General features: G+C 43.5%; 1 protein-coding gene across 2 annotated transcripts in view; it reads right to left on the reverse strand.

The window, feature by feature from the left end:
- GK5 (glycerol kinase 5) overlaps nt 1–13,399 on the reverse strand; it is a 73,632-nt gene that overhangs the window by 42,203 nt on the left and 18,030 nt on the right. For both annotated transcript variants that reach the window (XM_069727886.1, XM_069727885.1), the window contains exon 2: nt 2,873–2,966. In XM_069727886.1, coding sequence (XP_069583987.1) covers nt 2,873–2,966 — 94 coding nt within the window. The remainder of the gene's footprint in view (nt 1–2,872; nt 2,967–13,399) is intronic.

The raw sequence follows: 13,399 nt of genomic DNA on the forward strand, positions 1-13,399 counted from the left end.
GCCATAACTTTTTTATTTTTCTGTCCACATAGACATATAAGGGCCTGTCTTTTAGTGTGACAAGTTTTACTTTTAAATGACACCATTCATTTTACCACATTGTGGACTGGAAAATGGGGAAATAATTCCAAGTAACTGTGGAAAAAATATGAAATTCTGACATTGTTTTTTGGGAACTGTTTTTACGGTGCACATTGCGCAGTATGATTCTCTGCTCATTAGATGTCACTGTTCTAATGCTGAAAAAAAACATTTTCATTGTCCGGCTGATGGAGCTGTGTGATGGCTTATATTTTGTGGGGCGAGACAACATTTTTATTTATAGCATTTTGATCACTTCTAACAAGCATTTTTTAAAGTATTGCAGCAATAAAAATTCCCACAACTTTGGCGATTTGATTTTTTGTTCTGTTTACGGTGTTAATCCATTGGGTTAATTATTTTTATATTTTGATAGATCAAACTTTTCTGGACATGGCGATAGTATGTGTATTTTTTAAAAACTTTTTAACAGGGGAAAAGGGGGGGTGACCTGAATGTTTATTTTTAAAAAACTTTTTTTTTAGTTTTAAAACTTTTTACTGTTTTTGAACCTACAATCGTCTGATCGCTTGTACTATATACAGCAATACAGTATTGCAGTATATGGCAAAAACCACAGCCTCCTTTGAAGTCCAGCCATGGGTTGGGCTTCAAAAACCTCCGTGATGACAGGCACGGAAATCTTCAACAGACCCCCGGTTGTCATAGCAACCAATCAATTATGTCACGAGAATGATGCACTCCCATGCCAGTGTGCCGTTAATGCCGCTGTGAGAGTTTGACAGCGGAATTTCACAGGATAACAGTTGCTGTCAGAGCTCTGCTCCACCCGCTGCTGTTAGGCCTCTTTCACACTTCAGTTGTTTGGCGTCAGTCTAAAACCGCCATTTTCCTCAAATAATGGATCCGTTTTTTTTTTTGACGGATCCGTTATTTTCCCATAGACTTGCATTAGCGACGGATTGTGACAGATGGTCGTCCGTTCCATCCGCCATGCGACGGATCCATCGAAATTTGGCGGACATCATCTATAAATAGACGGACATTATAACGTTTTTTGTCAACGCCGAAATGGCGGATAGCGACGGATCAGTCGCGTCCGCCATTCCATAGAATGGCCGCCTATGGGCGACGGATCCGTCGCCCCAATCCGCTTTTTCAATTGCGCATGTTCAAAAAGTAGATACTTTTCCCAGACAACCCCCAAGCAACAGATCAGTCAAAAAAACTGATCCGTTAGAACAGTTTTCTCAACAATTGTGACGGATCCGTCACTATGTCGGAAGTGACTGACGCCAAACAACTGAAGTGTGAAAGAAGCCTTAGAGGCAGGTCCTAGCTGTGTGTCACAGCCATTTTCTGCTAGGTAAAGGTCGGTCTCACCCTGTGAACCTGCTCCATACACGTACTACCCACTTGCGCCATACATGTACGGCGGATGACGGTTAGGGGTTAAAGTTTATGCAGTTTTTTTTTTTTAATATTCACTGCTGTGGGCGAGATTTGGGGTTTCCAGCTGATTTGTCAATTTGCAACTTTTTGAAAAGTTGCTAAATATTTATGCAAGTTTACTCACATTTTCCCCAGACTGATTTTATTTATTGATTTATTTTAATGGAGGTTTGTTCCTCTTTTTTGCTGTTAGAATAGGACTGGCAAGTGTGAGGACCTGTGACGTGGATTGCCAGCTTTCGTATTGCGGCCATAATATTAGCTAATACCTTACATATTTTGATATGTTTTTGTGCACTTTTTTATTTGTACTTTTTGAGGTGCAGTTGGGCCCAGATGGCTTTGTAGACTGTGGCCTCTGTTCACACAGGACGCATTATAGTTAGCATTGGGCAGCTGGCCACATGGCGTTACTAATAGGCTAGGATCCAGATGCTTTGCATACTCAGTGCAGATTATCTGTTTGCACTGGTGTGCCAACCGGCCAATACCTGATTGGCTGTCTCATTTGGTATTACCGCACCTGTGTAGTCGCCATCTTTACTTGAGCTCACTGCACCATGAGAGTGCATTTGATTTGAGGCCTAGACAGGTAAACATCTTTGCCTGTTTTTTGGGTGTTTTCTCTAGAATAATGGAGGTTTTTTCCTCCCTTTGTGGTTTTTGCTGATTTTATTTATGCCTGAAATGTTAGCAAAACTTCAACTTGCACAAAACATTGCATGGTTTCCAGCAGCAGGTCAGGAAAACGTTGGTGGCGTTGTTTTCTGGAGAAATCTCTTTTGTGGCCTGTCATCGCTTTTGAAGGCAGCATTGCTGCCGCCGTATTTTTATATCAATTGTGGTGGTTTCCAGGCAGAAGCCACCAAAGGAGTGATCAGGTCACTTGCTTGCAGGATGCGTTTTTTTCTCCATTGACTAATATTAGCGACGCATTGCGACGCTTTGCCACACGTCGCAACCATAGTGCGACGGTTGCGCCGTGTTGTGGCGGACCGTCGGCAGTAAAAAGTTACATGTAACGTTTTTTGCTGCGTTGTGTCCGCCATTTCCGACCGTGCATGCGCAGCCGGAGCTTCGCCCCCACCTCCCCGCAACTCACAATGGGGCAATGCTGGAAAAATGCATCCGCTGCCCCCGTTGTGCGGTACTTGCACAGTAAGCGTCGGTACGTCGCAGCGCGACGGCCCCGTATCGACGCTAGTGTGAAAGTAGCCTAACACATGCACCGCAAGTCGTTTTAACATTGTACTGCTTATGTTCATTATTTTTAACGTTTAATTGTGCTTTTTCAGGTGGGTTGCAGAAGGAATCCGCCTGAAAAAGATGTCACACCCTTAGATGTAGAGAAGATGTAGCCATCACTTATAGAAATCACCTTCTATTGCCTCCTTCACCACAGTCACAAACTGCTCCCATAGAGCCTCAGGGTCGATCTCCACACGTCCACGGCAGGGATACAAAACTTTTATCTGTCAAGAGAGGAATGAAAAACACGTATCAATGATCTTTTTTTTATTTCAACCTACGGCCAAAAACATTTTCAGCCAGAAACAGAAATAAAGCCTAGATTAAAAGCTTTCTGCGCCATTTTTTGGAATATGTTCTCAGCCTCATTCAGGGGTTTTAATTTAATCAGTGTTGGTCTGTGTGCCAGTTTTTACAATCAAAAGCATTCAGGAATAATTTTCTTGCATGCAAAAAAAAAAGGAAGACTTGATGTCCATGGATTTCACAGATCCATAGATTAGTATCGGCAATTTTGAATTGTGATTCAGATCAAAAATCGGACAGTCCACAAACAACATGGACATATGAACATCTCAATAGATTATGATTGGTACATGCCCTATCCATGAAAAACACAGATAGTACGCTTACCAAAAGGTGGACGTCTGAATGAGGCCTAAGGCTGGGTTCCCATTGCGTTATGGGAACGCGCTTAACGGACAGCGTTGCACGGCGAAATTAACGCCGTGCAACGCGTCCGTTAGCGCGCCCATTCACGGCAATGGGAACGCGCAGCACTAGCGCGTGCCATGTTCGGCACGCGCTAGCGACGCGCCGGTGATTCCTGGCGCGCCGCGGACGCTGCTTGCAGCGTCCGAGGCGCGCCCGCGGTCCGTTCCCCGCTCTCGCAGATCGGGGATCTGCGAGAGCGGGGACGTTACCGCGACCCCAGGACGCGGCCCCATTAAAAACATTGCGTTAGCGCAACCCGCTAGCGCTAAACGGGTTGCACGAACGCAATGTGACCCTAGCCTTAGACTGATAGGAAGAACACAATGGAGGCAGAATCCAAATCACAGGTTAGTAGTCGGTGCCGTGTACTGCAGATCAGCTCATATTCATGTATTACCTAGCAGCAGCCACTACACAGATTATATATATATATATATATATATATATATATATATATATATATATATATATATATATATATATATATACACACACACACATATATATATATATACACAGTGCCTACAAGTAGTATTCAACCCCCTGCAGATTTAGCAGGTTTACACATTTGGAATTAACTTGGCATTGTGACATTTGGACTGTAGATCAGCCTGGAAGTGTGAAATGCACTGCAGCAAAAAAGAATGTTATTTCTTTGTTTATTTTTTTTTTAAATTGTGAAAAGTCTTTTCAGAGGGTCATTTATTATTCAACCCCTCAACCCACCAGAATTCTGTTTGGTTCCCCTAAAGTATTAAGAAGTAGTTCAGGCACAAAGAACAATGAGCTTCACATGTTTGGATTAATTATCTCTTTTTCCAGCCTTTTCTGACTATTTAAGACCCTCCCCAAACTTGTGAACAGCACTCATACATGGTCAACATGGGAAAGACAAAGGAGCATTCCAAGGCCATCAGAGACAAGATCGTGGAGGGTCACAAGGCTGGCAAGGGGTACAAAACCCTTTCCAAGGAGTTGGGCCTACCTGTCTCCACTGTTGGGAGCATCATCCGGAAGTGGAAGGCTTATGGAACTACTGTTAGCCTTCCACGGCCTGGACAGCCTTTGAAAGTTTCCTCCCGTGCCGAGGCCAGGCTTGTCCGAAGAGTCAAGGGTAACCCAAGGACAACAAGGAAGGAGCTCCGGGAAGATCTCATGGCAGTGGGGACATTGGTTTCAGTCAATACCATAAGTAAAGTACTCCACCGCAATGGTCTCCGTTCCAGACGAGCCCGTAAGGTACCTTTACTTTCAAAGCGTCATGTCAAGGCTCGTCTACAGTTTGCTCATGATCACTTGGAGGACTCTGAGACTGACTGGTTCAAGGTTCTCTGGTCTGATGAGACTAAGATCGAGATCTTTGGTGCCAACCACACACGTGACGTTTGGAGACTGGATGGCACTGCATACGACCCCAAGAATACCATCCCTACAGTCAAGCATGGTGGTGGCAGCATCATGCTGTGGGGCTGTTTCTCAGCCAAGAGGCCTGGCCATCTGGTCCGCATCCATGGGAAGATGGATAGCACGGCCTACCTGGAGATTTTGGCCAAGAACCTCCGCTCCTCCATCAAGGATCTTAAGATGGGTCGTCATTTCATCTTCCAACAAGACAACGACCCAAAGCACACAGCCAAGAAAACCAAGGCCTGGTTCAAGAGGCAAAAAATCAAGGTGTTGCAGTGGCCTAGTCAGTCTCCTGATCTTAACCCAATTGAAAACTTGTGGAAGGAGCTCAAGATTAAAGTCCATATGAGACACCCAAAGAACCTAGATAACTTGGAGAAGATCTGCATGGAGGAGTGGGCCAAGATAACTCCAGAGACCTGTGCCGGCCTGATCAGGTCTTATAAAAGACGATTATTAGCTGTAATTGCAAACAAAGGTTATTCCACAAAATATTAAACCTAGGGGTTGAATAATAATTGACCCTCACTTTGATGTTTAAAATTTATAAAAATTTAACTGAGCAACAAAACTTTTTGGTTTGTAAGATTTATGCATCTGTTAATAAATCCTGCTCTTGTTTGAAGTTTGAAGGCTCTAACTTATTTGCATCTTATTAAACCTGCTAAATCTGCAGGGGGTTGAATACTACTTGTAGGCATTGTATATATATATATATATATATATATATATATATATATATATATATATATATATATATATATATATATATATATATATATATATATATATATACACACACACACACACACACACACCGTATAGCTACAATATAATTGTCTAAGGGTCACTTTCGTCTCTCTGTCTGTCCTTCTTTCTGTCACGGATATTCATTGGTCGCGGCCTCTGTCTGTCATGGAATCCAAGTCACTGATTGGTCTCGCCAGCTGCCTGACATGGCTGCCGCGACCAATCAGCGACGGCCACAGTCCGATTAGTCCCTCCCTACTCCCCTGCAGTCAGCGCCCGCTCCATACTTCCCGCAGTCACCGTTCACACAGGGTTAAAGCCAGCGGTAACGGACCGCGTTATGCCGCGGGTAACGCACTCCGTTACCTCCGCTATTAACCCTGTGTGACCAAGTTTTTATTATTGATACTGCCTATGCAGCCTCAATAGTAAAAGGATCTAATGTTAAAAATAATTAAAAAAATAAAAAATCATCATATACTCACCCTCCGGCGCCTTTCCCGCTCCTCGCGACGCATAACCATATATATATGTGTTTCAGGACCTGTGGTGATGTCAGACCACATGTCTAATCATGTGATGGGATACTGGGTGTGGTTAGCTCTATATAAGACAGGCTGTGGTTAGCTCTATATAAGACAGGCTAATGCTTTACACAGCAGATATGTGTGGAGGTGAAACCCTCCTGAGTGTGTTGATGCTCCAGGACTGAGCCTGAAGGACTGGACACTTGCTTTTCTTTTCTGAGCCAAAGGCTATTTGTTTTCTGTTATTTTCTGCCATGTGGTTTATGAAGCAATAAACCCTGTGAACTTTGAAAGGAACGTGCCTTCTGAGTATCAGCCGTCGCACCTGAGTGAGTGAGTGAAATCCCTACAAAATGTATATATATATATATATATATATATATATATATATATATATATATATATATATATATGACGATGATGTCATAAAGGTTGCCTCGACCAATCAGCGACGGGCACAGTCTGCCGCGAATTCTGGAATCATCATTGTCTATATACTATGGGGACATGCATATTCTAGAATACCCGATGCGATCGAATCGGGCCACAATCTAGTGTGTGTGTATATATATCTAGTGTGTGTGTATATATATATATATACACACACACACTAGATTGTGGCCCGATTCGAACGCATCGGGTATTCTAGAATATGCATGTCCCCATAGTATATGGACAATGATGATTCCAGAATTCGCGGCAGACTGTGCCCGTCGCTGATTGGTCGAGGCAACCTTTATGACATAGTCATCATGGCAACCATTATGACATCTACGTCGATACTGTGCCCGTCGCTGATTGGTCGAGGCAACCTTTATGACATCATCGTCGCCATGCTGTGCCCGTCGCTGATTGGTCGAGGCGAATTCGCGGCAGACTGTGCCCGTCGCTGATTGGTCGAGGCGAATTCGCGGCAGACTGTGCCCGTCGCTGATTGGTCGAGGCAACCTTTATGACATCATCGTCGCCATGGCAACCATTATGACATCTACGTCGATACTGTGCCCGTCGCTGATTGGTCGAGGCCGCCAGGCACGCGGGATTTCCAGGACAGACAGACAGACAGACGGAAAAACCCTTAGGCAATTATATATATATAAATAAATAAATAAATATATATATATATATATATATATATATATATATATATATATAAAATTGTTTAGCAAGACCTGGTCCAGTTTCCAGATAGTATCCTGTGGCCGCTGGACAAGAGCTCTACCAACCGTCTCTTACATGCTGGTACTCCTGGCTCCTCTTTTGATTGAAGAGCTCTAGTCAAGTGGCCACATATTACTGCCCTTGCTACAGGACCGGATCTTGTGAATCAATTTGCTCATTTCTAAGACTGCATAATAAAATATATATATATATATATATATATATATATATATATATATATATATATATATATATATATATATATATATATACACACACACACACTATAGCACTGTATACCTCCTTTAGAGGGGTTGTCCAGGACTATTTCTTTTTACTGTGGGCATAAAAACTAACAGACAGGTAGTTGCTAACAGAGGCAACGACCTTCTTGTTCTCCCCAGTGGAGGCTCAGAGCGGTTAACGACAGCTCCTACCGGCGATTCAGCTGCTTCATGTCAACAGAACAGCTCTTCTTCCTGACTGCCCTGTCGATGGGACAGGACTGCCACATCATGCCAATTGACACCCAGCTCTCCGCAGTTAGGCAGCAGGGAGCCGGCTATCAATCAGCATGACGTCGTCAGTTACGCTCCGTCAATAGAGCAGAATGGAAGAGAAGTCGCTGCTCTGAATTGATGTCAGCCAAAGCCGCTGAATGCCGGTAGGAGCAAAGGCTCAGTGACACAAAGCAAGTATTAATCTGTAGTAAGTGGCAGCACCACGTCCAGTTATCACTACTGAGAGACAGGAACATAGTCCAATCTGTATCTTATCTCGGATTTTACCACCCTACGCTCTGGTAATTATTCCTTGGACCATGGGGTGACAAAAACAAGGGTGTGGAGTCAATAAGCACTGTATTACTATGGGGACTACTCCAGGGCACCACGTGGAAAGTGGTTGGAAAAGCGATTACTGTTTGCACTTTCAACCTATTAGTGCACATTTTCTAGACTCCTTTGCAAAATGATGGGAGAAGGTGATATATATCATTATAACTAAGCTGATATACCAGGAGAACGCTTGCTCAATTTCTGTGGTCCCTTCCGATCACTGAGTGGGTGCTAGACCCCCACCAATTACACATTAACGGCCAATCCTAGGGATAGGCAAACAAAAAACCCCCAATTAAATGGCAATTTGATAGGAGCAAGTTATATCTATCCGCTTGATAGCTGATAAGCCCCCATACACATGAGATGGCCGTCGACTGCACATTAGTTCAGCTGCCAGTTATCCCACCCGACTTTCTCATACAGGCTCCATTACTATAGTTTGGATGTAAAAATATTTTTGGCAGAAGTTGCTGCAAATTTGAGCTTTGTTCAGATTTGTCTTGAAATTTACACTACGGCCCAATTCTTCATTTGCGGTTTTTTTAATTAGTCTTGTGGTATTGTCTTTGATAAGCTAAAATCTTCAAATTCCTCACACGCAATTCATGCGTTCGGTATAAAAATAGTCTCTTTTTTTTTTTTTTTCGGTCTTGAATTGTTTGCGCAACTTGTAGCTGAAAAAGTCACAAAATTTGCAAAAGGTTTCACAAATTGTGCCAAAACAATGGCGTAGTCAAACATAAACCGAAGGGGTATAATTGGACAATAGACTTGTTCCAAATTTTGCAAATTTTTTAAAAAGTCACAATTGATCAAATCAGGAGAAAACATCTGGAATCACTAGAGTGGAAAAAAACAGGCGAGCTCATAAAATAAACTTAAAAACAGGCGCAATTAGAACAAGGAATTGGGTACAAAAGCAAAAAAGGGTGAAAAACACGCAAAACTAGACAAAGAACAGATGCTTTGGTGCCTATATCCAAAAAATGGAAAATCATTGGTAAAAAATCCACATGCTGAGGATTTACACTCTACATCATATGTCAATTTTGGTAGATTTTTTTCTGTGCAGCGCCGAGATGTGTGACGGCCCATAAGGAGGACTGGTCACTGGCCAAGTGTTTTACCTGCTGTAAATACTGCTGCTCTGCTAAATCCAGAGTTATTTCTCTGTTCCCGTGCCTTTCTATTCCTAGGATATGGCGCCCTTTTCCCGGTATATAAATCTTATCTTATTAGCCAAGTGGGCGTGCCCATCAGCTCTTCTCTATGGGTGTTCTCCGAACTCCCGGTTCGCCAAAAATAGACTAAATTTACATACAGAGAAGAGAGGTCCATATTTCAGGAAAAGAGAGGTGCAGGACCAAAAGGAAAAATTACATATTTACGGTAAGTATCACGGACATCCCATCTCACACAGGCTACGTTCCCACCAAGAGCTTTTGTTGCGTTTTTTGACGCTGTATATTTTTTCTGGGTCAAAAACGAGCATCATACAGTTCCAGCAAAGTGGATGGGATTTATCGAAATCTGCTGCCCACTGTGCTTTTTTATGCTGCGTAAACTGACCTGCGGTGCGTGTTTCAAATCCACAACGTCAATTTCTCTTGTGGGGACGCTGAGTTTTCTGTACGGATTTTCCCATAGACTTGCACTAGATGTGGAAATTCTGCAGGTAAAAACCTCACATGCGCTCCTAGTGTGTTTCCGTGGCGGAAACGCATAAAAAAAAAAAAGGCATGAAATCCGGGCCTAGGTATATCAATAAAATGTTATCAAAGCCAAATAAAAGGAAGTATCAAAAACAAAGCATGACACCAATAAGCGATAAAAAACGCAGCATCAAAACGAGAGAAAAACTCATGTATAAAAAACAAAAAAAACAAAAATGCAATGACAAACCACAAGTGCAGAAATTCTGCAGGGTCAAAAACTCACCAAAAACGCATGGTGGGAATGGGGCCTATAAAAGGCACAAAATGCTTTAGGATTACAACATAAAAATCCCCAGCGAGGGCAGTGACCTGTCTGACGATTACACACCTGCGGGGTGAGTTTCGGAGGAGCTCGCTTCATTGTGTAACGCACCTAGAGAGATAATCTGCTTATAGTAATGTATACGTGTAGCCTGTGCTGGGAAGTCGGCCTCCATCAGCGGAGCCATGCTGCCGCTTACTGCCTCACAATGCTGGAGGGGCCACAGCTAAATCTACTGTACTCCTGAGGGCACACATCACTTCAAGGGGGCGTCCGGCTAAAACAAGTTATCATCTGTCCATAGGAGAGGTGATAATTGCTGATCGGTGGGGGTCAGAGTATTGGGACTTGCACTGATGGGACGAATGAGGCACCTTGATCCCCGTTACATAATGGAGCAGCAGGAGACGCCATATGTTTGATATGATGGGACTTGTAGAATCTCAACACCTTGTAGGGCAACAGTTACAAACCATGGGGTTACGGGGAAACGCTAAGTACTCCAGTCCTACATTATGTCTGTGAACATCTTTGTCACACGACCATGTGCACACATTCAGTATTTGGTGAGGTTTTTACCTCAGATTTGTAAGCCAAAACCAGGAGTGGGTGATAAATACAGAAGTGGTGCGTATGTTTCTATTATACTTTTCTTCTAATCGTTCCACTCCTGGTTTTGGCTTACAAATACTGAGGTAAAAAAGTGACCAAAGACTGAACGTGTGAAAGTGGCCTAAAGGCCAAAATTTTGCTACATGAATCTCCCCCCACTGTGAAGGAACATTAGGAATTTCTCATTGTCTGCCATACAAATGTCCAGCCACAGATCAGATAAATGTCCGACCGTCATGCACATAAATGCAAAAATATCTGGTAAAATGGTTAAACTTTTTACGACTCAGATTTGCTGTTGGGGCATTTACACGAAACCTGTCACTAGATGTTCAGCCTCTTGGCCACCATGTCTTTAAAAAGTGACAAAACAAATTATCATTACAGTGTGTACAGTAAGTAAATGACCCGAGAAGAGACATGTGGGTGGTGCCAGTCATCTGAAGAGTCACGCAGTCTAGGGAATATGTCAGTCAGTGTTTGCTATGTAATCTGACAGCAGCATAGTGTAGGGACACAGACCATGATTCCAGCAATGTATCATGTAGTTTACTGAGTGTAGCAGTTGTAACAGAATCAAAGTTTTCTCTGCAGCAGATCTAGCAGAGCTCTGAATGCTGAGCCCGGCATTACCCTGCCCATACCACTGATTGGTAGATTTCTGTTTACACTGTACAGTGACAGAAAGCTGCTATCAGTGTTGGGAGTGTGGTTGGACTAGAAGGCATGAGACACCTTGTCCTGTAGTGATCATCTCCTGCTGTTAAAACACTGATCTTATTGAAACAGCAAAACACAGCCTAGTAAGTGACACTTCACTGGAATCAGGGTCTCAGCCCTTACATTATGCTGCTCTCTGATTACATAGTAAAAATCTGACCAGATTCCATTAAATTGTAGCCTCAGTGCTTAGATGAAGGTGAGTTCTGTACATTTTGCTTTGAATGAGTTCATGGCATATCCGGGGCCTGTGCGACATCAATCAATCGAGGACTGCGTGACTCCTTAGGAGCCTGGGACCGCCCACATGACTCTTCTGCAGTAATGTACAAATGACGCACTGTATTACCGTAAGTGTTTTTTTTTTTTAATTGTTAAAGCAGACACTTTTGGCAAAGTCAGAACGATAAACCTCAGCAGGGTAAAGAAAAATTCTGTATAAAAAAGGGCTAGAAATAACCCTGGAACCAGGTAGTCACTGCATTTAGACACCTGCAGCTGGTGGCTTAGTATCTTTTCCATTATGAAACATTATTATTTTAGAATATTGCATTGTATATCTCATAGGAAAAATGGCAGCTGGATCCAGATCGAATGGACCATAAGGAGATCTGATGAAACATTTGGACAATTATGACTAATTCTAGTTGGAGTGCACCCTGGAAAGCCACAGATGGGACGACATATATATATATATTATCATGATATGTCATGACAGAGTGTATTGAGGTACAGTTTGCTGATCATGATGCACCAAGCTATAATTATACACAGCCGTCATTTTTCACAAAAAAAAAAAAAAAAAAAGTATATGAAAGATACTTGCTGCATAAAATGTAATGTTAAGGTACCTTCACACTAAAGGTACCTTCACACTCAGCGACGCTGCAGCGATACCGACAACGATGTTGATCGCTGCAGCGTCGCTGTTTGGTCGCTGGAGAGCTGTCACACAGACAGATCTCCAGCGACCAACGATGCTGGTAACCAGGGTAAACATCGGGTTACTAAGCGCAGGGCCGCGCTTAGTAACCCGATGTTTACCCTGGCTACCAGCGTAAAAGTAAAAAAAAACAAACACTACATACTTACCTTCCGCTGTCTGTCCCCGGCGCTGTGCTTTCCTGCACTGACTGGGAGCACAGCGGCCGGAAAGCAGAGCGGTGACGTCACCGCTGTGCTCTGCTTTCCGGCTGGCCGGCGCTCACAGTCAGTGCAGGAAGCAGAGCGCCGGGGACAGACAGGGGGAGGTAAGTATGTAGTGTTTGTTTTTTTTTACTTTTACGCTGGTAACCAGGGTAAACATCGGGTTACTAAGCGCAGCCCTGCGCTTAGTAACCCGATGTTTACCCTGGTTACCAGTGAAGACATCGCTGAATCGGCGTCACACACGCCGATTCAGCGATGTCTGCAGGGAGTCCAGCGACGAAACAAAGTTCTGGACTTTCTGCAGCGACCAACGACATCACAGCAGGATCCTGATCGCTGCTGCCTGTCAAACTGAACGATATCGCTATCCAGGACGCTGCAACGTCACAGATCGCTAGCGATATCGTTCAGTGTGAAGGTACCTTTAGACTTTATGGGTCCGATGCATCAAAGCTTTCACACCGGATTTCCAGCGCAAAAGTTTGGAAAAGTCACAAAATTTAGGGTGCAACTCGGAGTTGCGCCAAAAGTTTTCAACTTTTGGTTTCTCCAAGCTCCGACAAAATGGTTGGACCTGAAGTGGGATGGAGGCGTGAAAATTGGTGGTGTTCGCTAAGCCATGAATCTTAATGGTAGGATTTGTGGCGAGGCGCACACAGAGGGGAACACCAGTAGTCCTACATCTCTCCAGGAATCAGGAGTGTCTGACTCCAGCCTGCCTCCTCATCAAGACAACGAGAACAACGCAAGTATTGATGAATCAGCCGCTATGTCTTTTGTGTGTGCATCCTACCTAAAGGT

Source organism: Ranitomeya imitator, chromosome 5 (genome assembly GCF_032444005.1).
Source record: "Ranitomeya imitator isolate aRanImi1 chromosome 5, aRanImi1.pri, whole genome shotgun sequence".
In the NCBI taxonomy this organism is placed as follows: Eukaryota; Metazoa; Chordata; class Amphibia; order Anura; family Dendrobatidae; genus Ranitomeya; species Ranitomeya imitator.